Source organism: Scyliorhinus canicula, chromosome 16 (assembly GCF_902713615.1).
Source record: "Scyliorhinus canicula chromosome 16, sScyCan1.1, whole genome shotgun sequence".
Taxonomy (NCBI): domain Eukaryota; kingdom Metazoa; phylum Chordata; class Chondrichthyes; order Carcharhiniformes; family Scyliorhinidae; genus Scyliorhinus; species Scyliorhinus canicula.
Window position 1 is genome coordinate 141415105 of NC_052161.1, and position 22785 is coordinate 141437889.

Genomic DNA, 22785 nt, shown 5'->3' on the forward strand with positions numbered 1-22785 from the left:
TTGCGTGGGTTTCACCCCCACAACCCAAAGATGTGCAGGCTAGATGGATTGGCCACGCTAAATTGCCAACAAATAATTGGGTACTCGAAATTTTTAAAAAAGCAACAGGTGTGACTCCCTTGATCCAGTCCAGAGAAGCTGTCGGTATTTGTACTCCAGTATAAATTGCAGACTTCAAAAGAGGAGCGAAGTTTGGGAAAATAAGATTGGTTCAGTAATGCAGCGCTGTCTTAGGTTTGTGATCGCCATCATGTGGCAGAGAAATATACGACAGCAACAATAATCTGTCTTCAACGTAATAGAATAGACAAAGCTGCTTCTTAAAGGACGGAACAGGACAGGCATCGCACAGTAACAGAGGCGGAGGGCCAGGCAAGATACATCTGGGTGGATTTGCCTTGATGATTCATTTAAAGACAGGAAGAGGAGGAGTAAAGTGTCAATGTACAGGAGGGGGGCCGGGGTGGGGGGGAGGGTGCTGGTGGGGGGTGGGGGGGGGGGGGGGGGGGGGGGCAGGAGGAGGGCTGGGTCCTGTTAAAATTCCTCATGAATGTCGGAGAGGATGGACCCGACATGGGGAGGAGGCACAGACGACCGAGCCACGAGACAGTTGGCAAATAAGTTGGATGTTGAGTGAGGAAACATATTTGTGCAGCAAGTCAATATGATTGTTTAAAAACAATTGATTTATTCATGAGATGTGGGTGTTTCTGACAAAGGCAGAATTTATTGGGTAGCCCTAAGTCAATGCAGTTTGATAATTGGAGAGTTCACTATCGGGTCTGGAGTCACATGTAAGCCAGACCAGGTAAGGATGGCAGATTTCCCTCCCCCTAAAGCACATTAGTGAACCAGGTGGGCTTTTACAACAATCTACTAGTTTCATGATCATCATTAATAATAATAATTTTTTTTTAAATTCCAGATTTATTTAATTGAATTTTAACTCCCTCAATGTCGTGTTAGGATTTGAAGTCACAGCTCGGGAGTACTCATCCAAGTCTCTGGATTATTCGTCCAGTAACATAATCATTCTGTTATTATATCAGCGTTTGGAACAATCCTGAATGCGCTGCCTGAAAGGGGGAAAGTGGATTCAACAATCATTGTCAAAAGGGAGTTGGATAATTCTTGAAGGGGACACTGATTCAGAAAGGGAATTGGATGGGCCCTTGAGGGAATAAACCTTCAGGGATACAGGGATGGGACTGACAGGATTATTCTACAGAGAGCCTGCATGGATTTGATGGGCTGAATGGCCTCCTTCTGAGCATAACAACTGAATGGGTGGGAATCTCTGGCCTCGCCCGTCACCAGGAGGTCAATGAGCTTTTGGATGTCCCACCACATTCCCCAGGCCGGGTCCCACCACATTCCCCAGGCCGGACCCCACCACATTCCCCAGGCCGGACCCCACCACATTCCCCAGGCCGGGTCCCACCACATTCCCCAGGCCGGGTCCCACCACATTCCCCAGGCCGGGCCCCACCACATTCCCCAGGCCGGACCCCACATTCCCCAGGCCAGGTCCCACCACATTCCCCAGGCCGGACCCCACCACATTCCCCAGGCCGGACCCCACCACATTCCCCAGGCCGGGCCCCACCACATTCCCCAGGCCGGGTCCCACCACATTCCCCAGGCCGGGTCCCTCACATTCCCCAGGCCAGGTCCCACCACATTCCCCAGGCCGGGTCCCACCACATTCCCCAGGCCGGGTCCCACCACATTCCCCAGGCCGGGTCCCACCACATTCCCCAGGCCGGGTCCCACCACATTCCCCAGGCCGGGTCCCACCACATTCCCCAGGCCAGGTCCCACCACATTCCCCAGGCCGGGTCCCTCACATTCCCCAGGCCGGACCCCACCACATTCCCCAGGCCGGGTCCCACCACATTCCCCAGGCCGGACCCCACATTCCCCAGGCCAGGTCCCACCACATTCCCCAGGCCGGACCCCACCACATTCCCCAGGCCGGACCCCACCACATTCCCCAGGCCGGACCCCACCACATTCCCCAGGCCGGGTCCCCCACATTCCCCAGGCCGGGTCCCACCACATTCCCCAGGCCGGGTCCCACCACATTCCCCAGGCCGGGCCCCACCACATTCCCCAGGCCGGGTCCCACCACATTCCCCAGGCCGGGTCCCTCACATTCCCCAGGCCAGGTCCCACCACATTCCCCAGGCCGGGTCCCACCACATTCCCCAGGCCGGGTCCCACCACATTCCCCAGGCCGGGTCCCACCACATTCCCCAGGCCGGGTCCCACCACATTCCCCAGGCCGGGTCCCACCACATTCCCCAGGCCAGGTCCCACCACATTCCCCAGGCCGGGTCCCTCACATTCCCCAGGCCGGACCCCACCACATTCCCCAGGCCGGGTCCCACCACATTCCCCAGGCCGGACCCCACATTCCCCAGGCCAGGTCCCACCACATTCCCCAGGCCGGACCCCACCACATTCCCCAGGCCGGACCCCACCACATTCCCCAGGCCGGACCCCACCACATTCCCCAAGCCGGGTCCCCCACATTCCCCAGGCCGGGTCCCACCACATTCCCCAGGCCGGGTCCCACCACATTCCCCAGGCCGGGCCCCACCACATTCCCCAGGCCGGGTCCCACCACATTCCCCAGGCCGGGTCCCACCACATTCCCCAGGCCGGGTCCCACCACATTCCCCAGGCAGGATCCCCCACCACATTCCCCAGGCCGGGTCCCACCACATTCCCCAGGCCGGATCCCACCACATTCCCCAGGCCGGACCCCACCACATTCCCCAGGCCGGGTCCCACCACATTCCCCAGGCCGGATCCCACCACATTCCCCAGGCCGGACCCCACCACATTCCCCAGGCCGGGTCCCACCACATTCCCCAGGCCGGATCCCACCACATTCCCCAGGCCAGGTCCCACCACATTCCCCAGGCCGGGTCCCACCACATTCCCCAGGCCGGGTCCCTCACATTCCCCAGGCCGGGCCCCACCACATTCCCCAGGCCGGGTCCCACCACATTCCCCAGGCCGGGTCCCACCACATTCCCCAGGCCGGGTCCCACCACATTCCCCAGGCCGGGTCCCACCACATTCCCCAGGCCGGACCCCACATTCCCCAGGCCAGGTCCCACCACATTCCCCAGGCCAGGTCCCACCACATTCCCCAGGCCGGGTCCCACCACATTCCCCAGGCCGGGTCCCACCACATTCCCCAGGCCGGGTCCCACCACATTCCCCAGGCCGGGTCCCACCACATTCCCCAGGCCGGGTTCCTCACATTCCCCAGGCCGGGCCCCACCACATTCCCCAGGCCGGGTCCCACCACATTCCCCAGGCCGGGTCCCTCACATTCCCCAGGCCGGGCCCCACCACATTCCCCAGGCCGGGTCCCACCACATTCCCCAGGCCGGGTCCCATCACATTCCCCAGGCCGGGCCCCACCACATTCCCCAGGCCGGGTCCCACCACATTCCCCAGGCCGGGTCCCACCACATTCCCCAGGCCGGGCCCCACCACATTCCCCAGGCCGGGTCCCACCACATTCCCCAGGCCGGATCCCACCACATTCCCCAGGCCGGACCCCACATTCCCCAGGCCGGGTCCCACCACATTCCCCAGGCCGGGCCCCACCACATTCCCCAGGCCGGGTCCCACCACATTCCCCAGGCCGGGTCCCACCACATTCCCCAGGCCGGGCCCCACCACATTCCCCAGGCCGAGCCCCACCAGGATGAGGCTGAAATATCTCAAATGGTTACTCCATCCCTCCTTCCTCATCTCTCTGTTCTACTTATTTTCTACCTCTGTTGCAGCCCTGTTTTTTCAATTTGCTCTTTGTAAAAATTCCTTTTAACCCACCACTTTCTCATGGATTCAATATGCTTCCTGTAATGGAGTGTCTTAATTTGTTCAAATTCCTTCAGCTGCAACCAAAACAACATCATCGGCAGATTCATCCTAATCTGCCAGCATTTAGATATCCAACCATGAATACTATTGTAATAAAGGTTAAGTCACCATAGTCCCAGATGACTATAGGCTGCTTTGCCCTTTGAGGGGGAGAGCTGACTGGGGATGATTTAACCTGAGGGTCACCACACCTGAGGTGAGGGGCAACATTGGGAAAGCAGGGCCATCATGAAAACCCTCAGCCAGTACGGGAATTGAACCCACGCTACTGGCCTCGCTCTGCATCACAAACCAGCTTGCTAGCCAATCATAGAATTTACACTGCAGAAGCAGGCCATTCGGCCCATCGAGTCTGCACCGGCTCTTGGAAAGAGCACCCTACCCACCCGCACACCCCCACCCTATCCCCATAACCCAGTAACCCCACCCAACACTAAGGGCAATTTTGGACACTAAGGGCAATTTAGCATGGCCAATCCACCTAACCTGCACATCTTTGTGACTGTGGGAGGAAACCGGAGCACCCGGAGGAAACCCACGCAGACACAGGGAGGACGTGCAGACTCCACACAGACAGTGACCCAAGCCGGGAATCAAACCTGGTACCCTGGAGCTGTGAAGCAACTGTGCTAACCACTGTGCTACCGTGCTGCCCTCTGCTTCCCTCTTCTCAGGCAATGTGCTTTTCCCTTTCAAAAGCACTGTCATCCCCACCCCACCTTCCTCCAAATACCCAGCCTCAGCTCCTCGGCCTTTGCAAATTCCTCCCCGTCTCCAACCTTGCAGATTGCACCAGCATGTTTCAGAAGCACTTTGTAGAGGCTGAGTGTGTGAAAGGTGCTTTCACACAGCAAGTCTATCTTTCATTCTATCTTTTAAAAAATGTTACTAAGAGGCAATTTAACATGGCCAATCCACTTACTCTGGACATCTATGGGTTGTGGGGGTGAGACACACGCAGACACAGGGAGAACATGCTCACATTCTATCTTTACCTTTCCTTAGCAAAGTGGGAAGAGGCTGAGTTTCTGCCCATTGATGACCTGCTCACAACCCTGTTAGCCAGACCATTAAATAATGGAGCAGGTTCCTGAGCTTAACAAGAGGGGGAGGCAAAGGTTCGTGGGGGGCTGCAAACAAAGGTGATTTGTTTTGGGACAGAAGGGGCGCTCGGTAACTGATTCCTCAAAGAGTTGCTGTTTTCATGGTCAGCACGAGAATGAGACTCAAAATGAGACCTTGTCTATTGTCAGCAGGGAACATGAGTATTGACCCAAGCAGGGAACAGCCTGAAAATAGCCCCTCAGGTACACCCTGAACCCCCCCGCGGGCTGTGGGGGAGCTGGTGGGCAGGAGAAGTGGGCATTGCCCAGTCTTTAATTTCCTGTTGTGTCTAAATGGAGCAGGGAACTACCGGATCCGGGATTCATCTTCAATTCCAAACCCTCCCCACCGCACATCTATCCACCCAGGGAGCAGAATATCTAGGCTACGGTACTTAAAAAAATATTGTTCTTCAGCAAAGCCCTGAGAAATCAATTAGCTTTGCTGACACAGTTCCAGCTAACTTTAGATCAGCTCATATGATCAGACTCAAGGGGGTTCAAGCCATCGCTGACAGCTGGCTGTTAAGTTATTTGCTGTCTATCCAAGTGGATGAGATGTCAGTAAATGACAGCTAGTATTTTTACTCTGCTGTAGTTTGAATCCCTTCGTGGTAGCAAAATATCACTGATCTGAACGACATGTCCCTCTTCAATAATGCTTCTCAATTGATTTTCAGAAATAACGTTCTTCCCCTTCTATTTCTTCAAAACTGTTTTTTTCTGTTAAATCGACGTCACATCTAATCAATTCTGTGATGCTGTATAAAAAGAAATTACTTTTCAAACTGGAAAATCCTCATGGAAGAATTGTAGATATTTCAAATGAACAAGTTCAGGCTCTGTGGGAGCACACTGGTGTTGGAGGTCACAGGTTGCGATGGGCCGGCACACAAATCCTGAAGTGGCTAGGGTTGGGGGTTAGGTTTAGGGTTAAGGGTTGGGGTTAGACATTAAAGATTGGGGTTAGGGGTTAAGGATTGGGGTTAGGGGTTAATGGTTAGGTTTAGGGTAAAGGGTTGTGGTTAGGATTCAATGGCTAGTGTTAGGGTTACAGTTAAGGGTTGGGGTTAGCGATTGCGGGTTAGAGTTAGGTTGAAGTGTTGGGGTTAGGGGTTAATAGTTAGGTTTAGGGTTAAGGGTTGTGGTTAGGGTTCAATGTCTAGGGTTAGGGTTACAGTTAAGAGTTGTGGTTAGGCATTAAGGGTTAGGGTTAATGGTTAGGGTTAAGTGTTGTTGTTAGGGATTAATGGCTAAGGTTAGTGTTACAGATTGGGGTAGGGATTAAGGGTTGGGGTTAGGGTTTGTGTTTAAAGTTAAGGCTTGGCCATCATAGAATCATAGAATTTACAGTGCAACAAAAAAGCAACTGGGCCAAATTAGGGTTCGGGAATCGGGCCAAAGTCTTGCCTGAAACTGGGTAAACGGCATAGTTGGAAATGGATGGGCAATGCCTGCAAATATGCAATAAGACCATAAGAGATAGGAGCAGAATTAGGCCACTCGGCCCATCGAGTCTGCTCCACCATTGAATCATGGCTGATATTTTTCTCCTCCATATTCTCCTGCTTCTCCCCATAACCCTGATCCCCTTATTAATCAATGGAGTGTGGAGCCTCCCAATGGAGTGTGGAGCTTCCCAATGGATTGTGGAGCCTCCTAATGGACTGTGGAGCCTCCCAATGGAGTGTGGAGCCTCCTAATGGACTGTGGAGCCTCCCATTGGAGTGTGGAGCCTCCCATTGGAGTGTGGAGCCTCCCAATGAATTGTGGAGCCTCCCATTGGGGCGTGGAGCCTCCCATTGGGGTGTGGAGCCTCCTAATGGAGTGTGGAGCCTCCCAATGGAGTGTGGAGCCTCCCATTGGGGTGTGGAGCCTCCTATTGGAGTGTGGAGCCTCCCAATGGAGTGTGGAGCCTCCCAATGGAGTGTGGAGCCTCCCATTGGGGTGTGGAGCCTCCTAATGGAGTGTGGAGCCTCTCAATGGAGTGTGAAGTCTCCCAATGGACTGTGGAGCCTCCCATTGGAGTGTGGAGCCTCCCAATGGAGTGTGGAGCCTCCTAATGGAGTGTGGAGCCTCCCAATGGAGTGTGGAGCCTCCTAATGGAGTGTGGAGCCTCCCAATGGAGTGTGGAGCCTCCCAATGGGGTGTGGAGCCTCCTAATGGGGTGTGGAGCCTCCCAATGGAGTGTGGAGCCTCCTAATGGGGTGTGGAGCCTCCCAATGGAGTGTGGAGCCTCCCATTGGGGTGTGGAGCCTCCCAATGGGGTGTGGAGCCTCCCATTGGGGTGTGGAGCCTCCCATTGGAGTGTGGAGCCTCCCAATGCAAAGCCAGAAAATTAAGCCATTAGGATCCTTTAAATAGGAAAAATGACCTCAAAATTGGGGAAACAATTTATTGAATGGAGTTGAGTGATTTGAGCGACAGCACTACCTTGTGGCAAGAACTTGCAGAGCATCAAAGAAGGCAACTGAGTCCTCATTGTTAAATGATGTCATCAATATTGTTTTGAAGAATCTCGTTCTAAATGTTTATCTGGACAACTCCTATAAATGAGCAGCAGATTTCTACAACACTCAAATTTCTCACGTAAGTTTAAATCGTAAGATAGAAATAAGCACATTGACACAAAACACAGTACGAAGGACTGTTCAATCCTTATTATAAAATATAACTGATTCAAATCAGAAATGATTATTAAACCTCCCCAATAACCGATATGTCAAAGTTTGAGTTATAGACCAGTTTTGCTGGTGGTTTAGCACAGTGCGCCTGCCTATATCACAGTGCGCCTGCCTATATCACAGTGCGCCTGCCTATATCACAGTGCGCCTGCCTATATCACAGTGCGCCTGCCTATATCACAGTGCGCCTGCCTATATCACAGTGCGCCTGCCTATATCACAGTGCGCCTGCCTATATCACAGTGCGCCTGCCTATATCACAGTGCGCCTGCCTATATCACAGTGCGCCTGCCTATATCACAGTGCGCCTGCCTATATCAGTGCCATAGTGAGTCACACCTACATACACATTCAGAAAACACAAGGAACGCAATTCTCCGGCCTCGTTGTGATCCCGTGCGAGCGAAACGAGGCCGGTGAATAGCGGGAGAGGCTAAAAACGCGAACCGCGCCAGGCGCCAAACCGTTTGTGATGCTATTCACCTCCTCTGCCTACCGCCGCCCCGGACACCTTGCCTGTGGATGGCTATTCACCTCCTCTGCCTACCGCTGCCCCGGACACCTTGCCTGTCGATGGCTATTCACCGCCTCTGCCTAACGCCCCGGGCACCTTGCCTGTCGATGGCTATTTACCGCCTCTGCCTAACTCCCCGGGCACCTTGCCTGTGGATGGCTATTCACCTCCTCTGCCTAACTCCCCGGGCACCTTGCCTGTCGATGGCTATTCACCGCCTCTGCCTAACGCCCCGGGCACCTTGCCTGTCGATGGCTATTCACCTCCTCTGCCTAACGCCCCGGGCACCTTGCCTGTGGATGGCTATTCACCGCCTCTGTCTAACTCCCCGGGCACCTTGCCTGTCGATGGCTATTCACCGCCCCTGCCTACCGCCGCCCCGGGCACCTTGCCTGTGGATGGCTATTCACCGCCTCTGCCTAACGCCCCGGGCACCTTGCCTGTGGATGGCTATTCACCGCCTCTGTCTAACGCCCCGGGCACCTTGCCTGTTGATGGCTATTCACCGCCTCTGCCTAACGCCCCGGGCACCTTGCCTATGGATGGCTATTCACCGCCCCTGTCTAACGCCCCGGGCACCTTGCCTGTCGATGGCTATTCACCGCCTCTGTCTAACGCCCCGGGCACCTTGCCTGTCGATGGCTATTCACCGCCTCAGCCTAACGCCCCGGGCACCTTGCCTGTCGATGGCTATTCACCGCCTCTGCCTACCGCCGCCCCGGGCACCTTGCCTGTCGATGGCTATTCACCGCCTCTGCTCCCCACAGAAGCCCTCTGCCAGCTTCACGTTTTTCAGAATGCGAATCAGCGCCAGCGTGACCACTGGCTGGGGAGGCAGCTGGATGACAGGAGGCTGTTAGATATGGGGTGGCTCCTGTTAATTGTTTGGAAATAGGGCTTAAATGGTGAGAATTGGTTTCTCGCCACCCTACAGCGAGATCCAGATTTCGTCTCTGCAAGGGGGCCAGGGCGTTAGGCAGGGGGCCAGGGGGCCAGGGCGTTAGGCAGGGGGCCAGGGGGCCAGGGCGTTAGGCAGGGGGCCAGGGGGCCAGGGGGCCAGGGGGCCAGGGGGCCAGGGAGCCAGGGCGTTAGGCAGGGGGCCAGGGGGCCAGGGCGTTAGGCAGGGGGCCAGGGGGCCAGGGCGTTAGGCAGGGGGCCAGGGGGCCAGGGCGTTAGGCAGAGGAGGTGAATAGCCATCCACAGGCAAGGTGCCCGGGGAGTTAGGCAGAGGCGGTGAATAGCCATCCACAGGCAAGGTGCCCGGGGCGTTAGGCAGAGGCGGTGAATAGCCATCCACAGGCAAGGTGCCCGGGGCGTTAGGCAGAGGCGGTGAATAGCCATCCACAGGCAAGGTGCCCGGGGCGTTAGGCTTGCCGTCTCAGTGCTCAGGGGGTTCAGGGACCCTCGGCTGGGCAAGGGGCACCCTCTGGAGGGTTGGGCCGCCATGGGGGGGATGGGTAAGGAAGGCACTGGGGAGGCAACTACGCACAACACCACCATGCCAACCCCTAGATCACAACCCCATTCGGGGGCAACCCTTGTCCTTGCCCGTCTGCCCCATGACCACCCGTAATCCCCAGTGACTGCCGAGGCCTCTGGGCGTATGGCTGAAGGTTAATAGGGAATTGGCATCGTGGTTAAATGAGCCCTTTATACAACCCAAGTGCGTTCCCGTGGGTAAGCGGGCCGTGTAGCATGTGGGAGTCATTGCCCAGCGTCCCAATCAGACCCTACTGCCTGAACACTGCGGGAGGCAACACCACACACGCAGCAGCCAACATCCCAACACCCAAGGAAGGGACACAGCTTTGAGAACAGGTCCATGGCTGGAGGGTGGGTGAGTGCTCTGGGGAGGGGGAGAAGCCTTGAGATAGGGGCAAAGGGTCCGGGGGTCGGGCCGCATTGCGGAAGAAAGTGACAGAGGCATCATATTGGTTGTGCTCAAGCGCTTTTAATATGTCGCAGGTGCCATACAATTCCCCACTCCTGATGGTGCCTCTGCACTCCCCCCACCAAGCCTCACCCCCCCCTTGTACTGCTTACCTACTCCATCCTCTCCTCCTACCCCGGTGCCCTCAGTGATCTGCGAGGTGCTTTACCTTCCTAACTCTACGTCGAGGTATTTCCCCAGAATGCACATCTGAGGTGGAGGCAGCCGGCTGGTTACCTCGTCCCGTGGCCTTCGATGCCCCTGGAGGGCATCTTCTTGGGGCTCTGTGGCTGGAGGGGCCCCGACATACATGCAGAGCCGTGCCAGCTGTGCCACCCTGTTCCGGGCGCTGATCCCGAGACGCGGCCTCATCAGAGGGGAGGAACTCGGGGGAGCTGGTGGCCACCGTCGCCACTCCCGCTTGGCACCCGGCACCCCTTCCTCCTGGCCGGTGCCCATAGGGCCCTGGCATTCACCTTGAGACGGAGGGGCAGCTGGTTCGAGCCCGGCTGTCCCTGCATCATCTGGCTCTGCCAGCCCTGGCAGCTCCCTGATATCTGCACCATCGTGTCGACGCCCTCGGCGATGCTCCTCTGTGATTGGGCCATTCTCCGCAGCGACTCAGCCATTCCCAACAGAGAACAGAACCTCATCAAGGTCGGCCTGGTACTGGGTCACATCCCCCAGTGAGGCAGACATTCTGCCGAGACCCTCAGCCATGGCCGTCACTGACTGCGCGACACCTTGGAACCTTCACTCATGGTGCTGACATCGTGTACCAGGCTCCCCACGGCGGTCACCACCCTGGCAGTGTTGGCCTCAGTGCCACTCATTGCCGGCACCATCTCCTGCGCCCGTAGCCTCTGGAACTCCTCCAACCGGTTATGGATCTGCTGGAGTGTTGCTGACGTCTCCCTCTGAATGTCCCGGCTGCTCCCTATCGTCTCCATCAGCTCCGGAATGACCACTTCCACAGGCTCAGCATCAGGCTGGGACCCAGCAGGGTCCTGGGATCCAGCAGATCTCCGACTGCTGTCTCACCCGGGGGGTTTCTGCCTCCAGTCACCCAGGGTCCCCCATTGACCACGGCCACCTCCAGGGCCCATCTCTCGAAGGTGGTTTGGCGTCAACTCACTTGTGCAGCCCGATGTAGGTCGTTGACGTCCTTACGGCTCTGGAGGCCAGTCCTCCTGGTCACAAACCCGGCGCTCACAGCCAGAGTCACCTTGTCCCAGCCGACACTGGCTGCCCTGTGGGACCCTCGGGGGAACAGGACAACCGTCCTGGCCTCCTGCATCTAAGAGCCTCAGCAGTTCCGCATTGCCGAATTTTGGGTCCGGCCTTGTCGGCGCCATTGTTGCGAGCTGGCTGGGGCTGGCTGGGGCTGGCCGGGGCTGGCTGGGGCTGGCTGGGGCTGGCTGGAGCTGGCTGGGGCTGGCTGGGGCTGGCTGGAGCTGGCTGGGGCTGGCTGGAGCTGGCTGGGGCTGGCTGGAGCTGGCTGGGGCTGGCTGGAGCTGGCTGGGGCTGGCTGGGGCTGGCTGGAGCTGGCTGGGGCTGGCTGGAGCTGGCTGGGGCTGGCCGGGGCTGGCTGGAGCTGGCTGGGGCTGGCTGGGGCTGGCCGGGGCTGGCCGGGGCTGGCCGGGGCTGGCCGGAGCTGGCCGGGGCTGGCTGGGGCTGGCTGGGGCTGGCTGGGGCTGGCTGAGCAAGTGCAGCTTAAATGCTGCTCGGTCTTGATAGCAGGGGAGGGGGGCTGGCCAGCCTGGTCCCAGCGAATTGGCTGACGAGTCTTCATTTGCGGCGAGAAGCACGTGGGGCCTCGTTACGTGGACCAATTAACGTTGAACAGCGAGCGCCAGGAAGCTTGCGGCAGTTCCCGCTCGCTACCGCACATAGAAATCTTTCCGGAGAATCTTGCTCACGGTTTCAAGCAGACGATCGAGAATGTTGGAGTTCTCCCGCTTGACTCTGCTCGGTATAATTATTCTTTGGAAATGGGGGAATGTGTGTTGTTAGAAGAGCTTCATTGAAGCATTGCGAAGAAGGGTGTTCCAGTCCAAACCCACAGCACCACCTGTCCCTCCAGCATTCCTGCAATGAAGCAAATCAGAATTCGGCAAAGTGCTGAGTGAAACATTGTGCAGGGGCTTGTGGAGGAACTGAAGCACGAGAGTGTTTTATTGCTACTGTGATCACAGCTCAGGTCCTGTGACTTGAGAAGCAAATGAATAGAAACTTGTGACTGTTCCTTGGAGAGATTCTCTGCTTTTTGTTAGATCCTGAACTTAGTAGTTGAATTAGTTGGGAGTGATTCACAGGACTGCGTATTGAAGCTTTATTTCCCCCCAAAACATACTCCATTCCTAAAATTTATAGCAATACATTAGAAAACATTTCAACCTGAAATTACTGAAAGTACAATAAAATGTAGCTTGTCTCCATACAGCATGTCCCACTTGGCGGAGCCTCAATACGATTGATATTTACAATGTACCTTCCATATCGGTCGCACGGCCTGAGGGAAAATGTTTCAAATTGAAGATTACAGAAAGTTTAATCGAATTCCATTTTTCTCCGTACAGGTGCCTCAATGAAATTTCAAATTCTTGGAATTTGCAATATACATTCCATATATTCCATATCAGGCATAAAGACAAATGGTTCCACAGAGTTTCTTGCCCCTTGAGTGTGATGTAGTCAATACTGTATATTGAAGCTATTGGTATATAATGTAATCTTCTTGTTTTATAAAGTTGATAGATCCAAATGTGCTGCCAGATATCAGACACTGGAATGACTGATGCACAATCAATTGCACAAAGACTTGAGCTGGATACAACTGAGGCTTTATTGCTCAAAGATGTGTGGCCTCCCATAGCAGCTGGTGAAATGGCTGCAGCATGGGGGACACACATATTTATACTCTGCCTGGTGGGCGGAGCCAGCAGGCAGGGACTACCAACGTACCTGTAGTATAGGTCCTACCATACATCACCTAATAGAGGTGCAATAGTGGTTTACCAGAATAACAATGCCAGATGTCTTTTGTTTTGCAAATATATACTTTATTCAAACAGAAACATTCCAAAGCACTCTGGCTGAAAGGCCTTAGATAGTGACCTGCCCCCATTGGGACTTTGCAGCATTTGTCCCAAGCTTTACTGTGTGCTTCAGCACGTAGACCTGGGCTTTGGAATGTGCCCATTTGCAACACTGACTCAGGGACAACTCTTTGTGCTGGAACAGCAACAGGCTTCGGGCAGGCCAAACAGCAACTTTCACCCAGTTGATGATCCTCCAGCAGCAGCAGATGTTTGTCTCAATGTGCATCCCTGGGAACAGACCATAGAGTAAAGAGTCCTACAACACGGAGCTGCTTGGGATGAACCTCGGCACAAACCACCTCATCTCTCTCCAGACCTTCTTTGCAAAGGCACATTCCACAAGCAGGTGAACAACAGTCTCCTCCCCACCACAGTCACCTTGAGGGCATTGTGCAGATGGACTGACATTCCGGGCATGTAGGAAGGATCTGATGGGGGATTTCCTCCGGGTGCTCCAGTTTCCTTCCAAAGTCCAAAGATATTCCGGTTAGGTGGATTGGCCATGATCAATGCGTGAGGTTATGGGGTTAGGGTGGGGAAGTGGGCCGAGGTAGGGCGCTCTTTCAGAGGGTTGGTGAGACTTGATGGGCTGAATGGCCTCCTTCTGCACTATACGGATTCTAATAAATCCCCTGACATTCCTAGAGTGCCCTGCTGCTCCCCCTCTCCTCTGTCAGTGATCCCATCGCCTCCAGCAGCTCAGACCGAGGAGAATGCACCTGTGCCTGAGCAGGAGACCCTTATTGGGGAGGGGCTGTCTGGGCCTCAGGCCTAGCAGTCAGCAGGGCTACCACCACCTTAGCTGTGGCTATCAGGGCTGCCTTTGGACACAATTATAGAAAAAGGACAATAAAGAGGTATTGAAGGTGCACCAATGGCACTGGTTTACAATCATTGTCTATACTTTTGGCTCTTGTGTAAATATATGTCTTAGTCCATGAGGTGAGAGAGGGTAGAATGGGCCTGTGTGATGGACCGTGCCGAGGGCTGTGAGGGTGTCCATATGAAGCATTAGCTGCTCCAACAGGCCTCTGCAGGCTCCAGCCAGGAAAGATGTTTACCTTGACCGGGGTGTCCGCAATAACAGATCACGGTCTCACACTAATATTAAGGTCATCTTGGACAGAGACTTGTAGGAGTCTCTGTGATTGGAGGGTTTGGAGTGGGCGCTACTCAGCGGCCCAGAGTGCAGGTGAGACACTGTCAGTGATTGAGCCCCAAAGTAACCTCAAAACCTCTCGACATGATAAAGGTGTCGCGGGATATGGGTTTACTAGGAGTGAACGGTGGCCAGGGGACAGGAACAACATCTTCCCTCATCCATTTGTATAGCGGAGCCTTCTCGAGGGGTCACATGGTGTCCACGTGCTGCCCCTCCCTGTGGACCCATCTATCTGGTTCTGTCTGAAAGAGTTCTCTGCCTGGTCCACCCCCTTTAGGGGCTGGCGAGGGTGACACGAGGGCATCACTGCCGAGGTTAGAAACCAGCAGGACAGGGTTGTCTGGGGACTGCATCATCAAGCCTTAGTGAATCTAGGAACAAATTTAAGTAATAAATCTAGTCAGCATTTTTCATTTTGGTTTACATTCACCTCAGAGACATCAAACCAGTGATAGGCCCAGAGCCTGGCTTCTGCCCAGACATCCCCACCCCACCCCTTCCAGGTGAAGGATATCCTGGAGGAACAGAGATGGGGATTCCTCCAGTTCATACATGACTGCATGTGGAGATATTGGCCTGTGATTGGGCTGATCAGAGTCACGTGTCAGAACCCTCCCTCAGACACAGTTCAGGCAGCAGAGAAATGCTGACCACGTAATACCTTGTCAGCCGTGACCATTCACTCGGGAAGATGGAGGATCAGAGTCACGGGTTTGCTGCCCTCCACCAGCAGTGCCCCCTGGAGGCCTCCATCTCCCCTCATCCCTGCTTCTGACAGCAGCCAATGGCCGATGGCACAGAATGAGCGGCAGCTCCACACCTTGCTGGGTCCTCGATCTTCCGAGATCCACCAGTCAGGAACAAACCTACTGTCGTGTGGGTCACACTATAGAGAGGGGAACACAGCTGAATATGATCGCTATCCAGTTACCTCATGATTATTCGGGTGTCACTTTAGGCAGCTAATCGTTCTGACTTTGAACTCCACCCACCAGAAAAGACCCTCCTCCCATTTTGAGGTCTCGCAGTTTTACACTGACAGTGTTGTATTGTTGAGAATCTCTAAATGGTGTGTGTGACATTGGGGCCTCACTCCATCACCTTCTGCTGCCCCCCTGATACCCACCAACTTCCCCCATCACCCTGGACCCACACAATGTAACCACTCCTCATCCCTGTGTGACCCTCGACCCTTCCCCTGTTACCCTTGCACCTTTAACCCTCACCCTCCTCGAGCTTTCGCTCCTCTCTGAGCCGATACCCATTACCACCCCGACCCTGACCCCTCCCATTATCCCAGCAGCTGTTTCACCTGTTTCTAGGAACCCCCAACCATGAAACCTTCAGCCCCCCTGAATATCACCCTGGCTGTGCCAGCCTATTGCACCCCACTGTCCCCTCTGACTGTGACTGTTCCCTCTGCTACCCAGCATCCTCAGTTCAACCCTCAGGACCCCACATAGACAGAACCAACCCTACCCTCTGGCACCATCTCACTACCACCATCCCTGCCCAGAAACTCTGCTCCCATCCAACCAGTCGTGTCCAGTCTCCGATCCTCCCTATCCCTCTTCCCCCTCTCGTGTCCAGCCTCCCAACCTCCCTACCCCTCTCCCCACCTCGTGTCCAGCCTCCCAACCTCCCTACCCCTCTCCCCGCCTCGTGTCCGGCCTCCCAACCTCCCTACCCCTCTCCCCGCCTCGTGTCCAGCCTCCCAACCTCCCTACCCCTCTCCCCGCCTCGTGTCCAGCCTCCCAACCTCCCTACCCCTCTCCCCGCCTCGTGTCCGGCCTCCCAACCTCCCTACCCCTCTCCCCGCCTCGTGTCCGGCCTCCCATCCTCCCTACCCCTCTCCCCGCCTCGTGTCCGGCCTCCCATCCTCCCTACCCCTCTCCCCGCCTCGTGTCCGGCCTCCCAACCTCCCTACCCCTCTCCCCGCCTCGTGTCCGGCCTCCCATCCTCCCTACCCCTCTCCCCGCCTCGTGTCCGGCCTCCCAACCTCCCTACCCCTCTCCCCGCCTCGTGTCCGGCCTCCCATCCTCCCTACCCCTCTCCCCACCTCGTGTGCGGCCTCCACACAGCTTTGTCTACCAATGCCGAATATGAGTCACGATTTGTGAGCAATCCCCAAGGCCAGAACAGCATCTGCTCACCGCAAAGTGGGGGAAGAATCAATCTCACCGGATCCACGCTGCTTATATAGAATCGTAAATGTGAACATTTCTAACTGGAGGGAGCTTTATTCCAGCGAGGTGGCATTTTAATGAGTGTGTGACGTGCTAATATATTAAAAAGGACTTCCTGACGTTGAACATCTGACCCACCTTTAACCGACCTTTACAATCCGACAATTTAATTCCTGAACTTTATCCTGAAGTCTGGAAGCTGATTTTTGGCCTCGTGCAAATTAAGTTCCCCGCTCCCGCCAAGCTCCCCCCTGCTGGTGGGGAGGAAGATTCTGTCTGAGATGATGGCTGTGATTCAGTGGCCTTGTTTCACTCCGGCGATGGGGCGGCGGGACCGGTGAATAGCAGCAGAGGCCAAAAGAGAGCTACGTGCCGGGCGCCAAACCATTGGCGATACAACCGGCCGTCTCCCATCGGCGAAATCGGGACCTCACCGTAGCGTGGCGAGAAACCAATTCTCACCACTTAAGCCCTATTTCCATAAAATTAACGGGAGCCACCCCATATCATCCCGTGATCTACCCACCTCCCCAGCAAGTGAACCTGACGGAAGGGCTTCTGTGGGGAGCTGAGGAGGGGAGTAGCCATCTTTGCTCAAGCCGTCAGAAAATCAGCGAGCGTGAGTGAGTTGGCGGAGAAGCGGAGGATCGCGCTGACGGAGAATCCAGCCCCAGGTCTCCAGTTTCTATCTTGTCCTCAACAGAGGACAACTTGCTCCAGAGAATTAACTTGCCCCTTTTTGCGATTATCCCCCTGAGTGATATTGTCCAGTTTACTGATGTTACAATTTACCACCAGTTCTGGGCAGAATACAGGATTTTTTATATTTCTTTGTGGGGTATGGATCTCACCAGCTGGGACATTAATTGCCCTCGAGAAGGTGGTGGTGAGCTGCCTTCTTGAGCTGCTGCAGTCCACGTGGTGAATCATTCGGTACAATGAATGGTTTGCTAGACCCGATCAGAGGGCAGTTACATGTTCATCCATCAGCACTGTTGCGCTCCATGCTAAAATTAATCTTTCAGTCAATACTTCATCAAGTATTTAAATAAGCACGGAATCAGCATTAAAAGTGAACTAAGCAGAGCAGGTTTATAAATATCCAGACTGTGAAATACCCTCTGGGTCTCTGCAGATGATTTAAATAAATCTTCTCTAATCATTTGCTTTATTTGGTGTGCTAAACATTGACTGTTCACTTGGGACCAGCAGACACCTGTTCTGAAGCTGGTTGTTGGATTAACATGATGAGGGTTTCATTCTGATCCAGCTTTTTTGAGTTCTGCTTGTGAAGACGTAATAGGGATGATGCCAGGCAATGAATGTAACAATTTAAGAGACTGATTTTTCTTTGAGACAAAGTGGGTCATTGCATTTGACCATGTTTGACCCTGTTTGATTCCCCCTGCCCCCCATTTCTCCGACCATTTACTCAAGTTGCAGTGATAGGTACAGCCGATTAAAAACATTTCTGGTTCAAATGGAGCACAACATTGTGCATAGGAGCATGAATGGGGTATTCAATGTGCTCATTACCCCTGGATCCACATAGCATGACTGCTAATGACCAGCAAGAATAATCCAGCCTCAATCCTCTTTCCAGCTCTTGGTCTACAGGTCACAATGCTTCAAGTAAATACTCATAATGAGTGTTTCTGTCTCTACCACCATTCACACAGCAAGTTCCATTCCTCACCATCCACTGGGTGTAAAAGCTTATCTCAATTCGCATCTAATCCTTCTATCAATTACTTTAAGTCTCTGTTGCGTGGTTATTGACTCTGCTGCTAAGGGAATTAAGTTCTTCCTGTGAACTCCTTCTTAATATCAAGTTCTAGTTACCTTTCGCTAGCTGGGCCACGTCACTGTGCTTCGCTCCCTGTCTCAATGTACAGAAGTTGAGATGGGGGACGGGATTCTCCGACCCCCTGCCGGGTCGGAGAATCGGCGGGGGCCGGCGTCAATCCCGCCCCCGCCGTGTCCTAAAGTCTCCGGCACCAGAGCTTCGGCGGGGGTGGGAATCGCGCCACGCTTGTCGGCGGCCCCCCCCGCGATTCTCCGGCCCGCGATGGGCCGAAGTCCCGCCGCTGTCATGCCGATCCCGCCAGTGGGAATCAAACCACCTACCTTACCAACGGGACCAAGGTGGCGTGGGCGGGCTCTGGGGTCCTGGGGGGGGGGGGGGCACGGGCCAATCTGGCCCCGCGGGGTGCCCCCACGGTGGCCTGGCCCGCGATCGGGGCCCACCGATCGGTGGGCGGGCCTGTGCCGTGGGGGCACTCTTTTCCTTCCGCCTTCGCCATGGTCTTCACGATGGCGGAGGCGGAAGTGACCCCCTCCCCTGCGCATGCGCGGGGATGACGTCAGCAACCGCCGGCCGGCAAAGTCCCTTCGGCCCCGGCTGACGTGGCGCCAAAGGCCGTTCCCACCGGCCGGCAGGACGCCAACCACTCCGGCGCAGGCTTAGCCCATCAATGTTAGGGCTTGGCCCCTAAAACTGCGGAGACTTCCTCACCTTTGGGGCAGCCCGTGCCGGAGTGGTTCACGCCACTCCATCCCGCCGGGACCCCCTGCCCCGCCGGGTAGGGGAGAATCCCACCCGGGGTCTGACCAGAGCAATGTCCAGGTTCGCTATCATTTCCTCCGATGGGCCAGCACAGTGGCTCAGTGGTTAGCACTGCTGCCTTACGGCGCCGAGGTCCCAGGTTCGATCCCGGCTCTGGGTCACTGTCTGTGTGGAGTTTGCACATTCTCCCGTGTCTGCGTGGGTTTCACCCCCACAACCCAAAGATGTGCAGGGTAGGTGGGTTGGCCATGCTAAATTGCCCCTAAATTGGAAAAAAAGAATTGGATAAAAAATAATTTCCTCTGATGATATTAAATTTACCATCGGTTTTGTCAAAGCTGCTCTGAATTATTAGCACAAAACAAACAATAATATACAATTCAGGCAATAATATAATAATATACAATAATGTACAATAATGTATGATTCAGGCAATGGCCAAAGAGCAGCCGATACAATCCCAACGTTCACATTGTAAGATGCTCGGTTCTCATTTGTGGCAGAATCTCCAAACTGGAAACGGGTGATGGCTGGTGAGAGATGAGACTTTGGACAGTAACTGAGAATATTGCCGGTGTAACTGTAACCACCAGACTGAGAAATACCACAGCATCAACAGACAAACATGGAAGCATTTTGTTTTTGGATTAAGTCCGGGGAGTTTGGGAATTCCCCTCACATTAGCACAGTAAGTGTTTGCATGCGAGCTAACTCTTCTCCATAGAATCCTGACAGTGCAGAAGGAGGCCATTTGGCCCATCATGTCTGCACTGATCTTCCCAAAGAGCACCTCACCCAGGCCCACTCCCCCATCCTAACCCTGTAACCCCACTTAACCAGTTTGGACACTAAGGGGAAACCTAGCTTGGCCAATTCACCTGTCAGCTGTATTTCAATCTAATCATTTAGTGATACACAGGAGGCAAGAATCATAGAATCCTTACAGTGCAGGTGGAGGCCATTCAGCCCATTGAGTCTGCACCAACCCTCTGAAAGAGTGCTGTAACCAGGCTCTCGCTCTTGACCTGCAATCCCGCAACCCCACCTAACCCGCACAACCCTGAACACATCTTTGGAGTGTGGGAGGAAACCGGAGCTCTCGGAGGAAACCCACGCAGACACGGGGAGAACGTGCAGACTCTGCACAAACAGTGACCCAAGCCGGGAATCGAACCCAGGCCCCTGGCGCTGTTAAGCAACAGTGCTAACCACTGTGCTACAGCTGAATTAAACCTCAAATAATTGCCATGAAACCATAAACAAAAAACCCACCTGGTTCAGTAATGCCCTTTAGGGAAGGAAATCTGCTGTCCCTTACCCGGTCTGGCCTTTAGGGAAGGAAATCTGCCGTCCCTTACCCGGTCTGGCCTTTAGGGAAGGAAATTTGCCGTCCCTTACCCGGTCTGGCCTTTAGGGAAGGAAATTTGCCGTCCCTTACCCGGTCTGGCCTTTAGGGAAGGAAATCTGCCATCCCTTACCCGGTCTGGCCTTTAGGGAAGGAAATCTGCCATCCCTTACCCGGTCTGGCCTACACGTGACTCCAGCCTCTGAAATGGCTGAACAAAACACTCAGTTCAAGGGCAATTAGGGATGGGCAACATGGCCACGTCCCCTTAACAAATTTTTAAAAGATAAACAAATACACCCTTAGCTTCCTCTAAAGTCTTTCTGGTGGGGATAGTGGAGACTGATCTAAAATCAGAAAATTCTAGAAGCTCCTGTCTGACATCCATGCAGAGAGCTGATGGGTTAATGTTTTAGTGTCGAGTCTAGTCTGGTTGAGCACAGTGGGCTAAGACAGCTGGCTTGTAAAGCAGAGCAAAGCCAGCAGCATAGGTTCAATTCCGTTCTAGCCTCGCCAAAAAGGCACCAGAGTGTGGCGACTAGGGGATTTTCACAGTAACTTCATTGAAGTCTATTTGTGATTATTATTATTAGATTCTCCATCAACACTGGATGAAAGTACAGATGCACATCTTTTAAGTAGGGACATATAAACAAGGAACAGGAGGGTAAAAGGGTTTTCTGGGTTAGGGAGAGGGTCTCAAAGATCATGGATCATTTCTAGAATCTTGGAAGCTACAGGGGGCCTATTGGTTTATTGTCCTCCTGCCTCTTACTGCCACATCCTGTCACATTTAGCTGCTTGTTTCTTCAATTATTTTATATTCCTTGTTTTCAAATACGATTTAATTTAGGTTATAGTCTCTGTCACAATGGCCACTTGTGGTAAAGTTTTCCGTATCCATGTCTGAAAAGATTTTTTTGAATTTATACCTTGTTGTTAAACCACTAAAAATAATCTTTCACTATTTTCCCCGAGCAGAACCTTTCATATTTTGAAAACCTCAATTGTCCTCCGCCCTCCCTGTTCCTTCCTTCAGCTGTGGGCCTGAACTGTGAGTGTCAGTTTGCTATTCAACTGGGGTGTGATTCATAACGTCAAACCAAAATAAGGAACAGGAAGACATTCAGCATCATATTCCGTGAGATGGCGGATTGCTTGAAATTGTGAGTGGATCATGTTAAATCTCCAGGCAAGAGGTGAGTGAATGGTGCATAAGGTTACATATTACATAGCAACTGTAGCGAAGAAACAGGCCATTTGTCCAATTAATTCCACGATCTTTATCAATGTTTACACTCTATTGCATGCGTGGGCTTGATGATCTTTATCTGTTTTTAGTTTTGTAGTTTCATACGATACAACATCTGCAAACAAAATAAAAGTGACCCTCCAGCCGGAATTTTACACTTTAGTGAGTAATCTTGTTTGGGAAATTCTTCATGTTCATTACAAGCTCCTGTTGATAGTGACGTGGGATGTGTTCTATACCCACTGCTCTGTGATTGAGTGGATTATAACCATAAGACCATAAGACATAGGAGCAGAGTTAGGCCACTGACCCATCGAGTCTGCTCCGCCATTCAATCATGGCTGATACTTTCTCATCCCCATTCTCCTGCTTTCTCCCCATAACCCCTGATCCCCTTATTAATCAAGAACCTATCTATCTCTGTCTTAAAGACACTCAGTGGTTTGGCCTCCACAGCCTTCTGCGGCAAAGAGTTCCACAGAATCACCACCCTCTGGCTGAAGAAATAATTCCTCATCTCTGTTTTAAAGGATCGTCCCTTTAGTCTGTGTTTGTGCCCTCTGCTTCTAGTTTTTCTACCAGTGGGAACTTCCTCTCCACGTCCACTCTATCCAGGCCTCGCAGTATCCTGTAAGTTTCTATAAGGTACCTCCTCATCCTTCTAAACTCCAATGAGTACAGACCCAGAGTCCTCAACCGTTCCTCATACGACCAGCTCTTCATTCCAGGGATCATTCTTGTGAACCTCCTCTGGACCCTCTCCAAGGCCAGCACATCCTTCCTTAGATACAGGGCCCAAAATTGCTCACAATACTCCAAATGGGGGCTGATCAGAACCTTATACAGCCTCAGAAGTACATCCCTGGTCTTGTATTCTAGCCCTCTCGACATGTCACCTGATCATACATCTGTCTTGGTGATCAAGTGTGTGATAAAATGCCATTTTATTCGTTGTTTTTCAGGCAACCCCGAAGCTACTGCCCATGTTAGGCTGCACCACCCTCCGCTCACATTCACAGACAAAACTGGCCCCATT

General features: G+C 53.8%; 1 protein-coding gene across 2 annotated transcripts in view; it reads left to right on the forward strand.

Annotated features, from left to right (window-relative positions):
* LOC119979501 (calglandulin-like) overlaps positions 1 to 22785 on the forward strand; it is a 129154-nt gene that overhangs the window by 84910 nt on the left and 21459 nt on the right. Inside the window, exon 1 of one of the 2 annotated variants that reach the window (XM_038821811.1) lies at positions 19763 to 19840. The exons of the other annotated variant lie outside the window; for it this stretch is intronic. Within the exon in view, the coding sequence (XP_038677739.1) occupies positions 19778 to 19840 (63 nt within the window). The 5' untranslated portion in view covers positions 19763 to 19777. Of the gene's footprint in view, positions 1 to 19762; positions 19841 to 22785 lie in introns of those variants that run through there. 2 annotated transcript variants of the gene reach the window in all.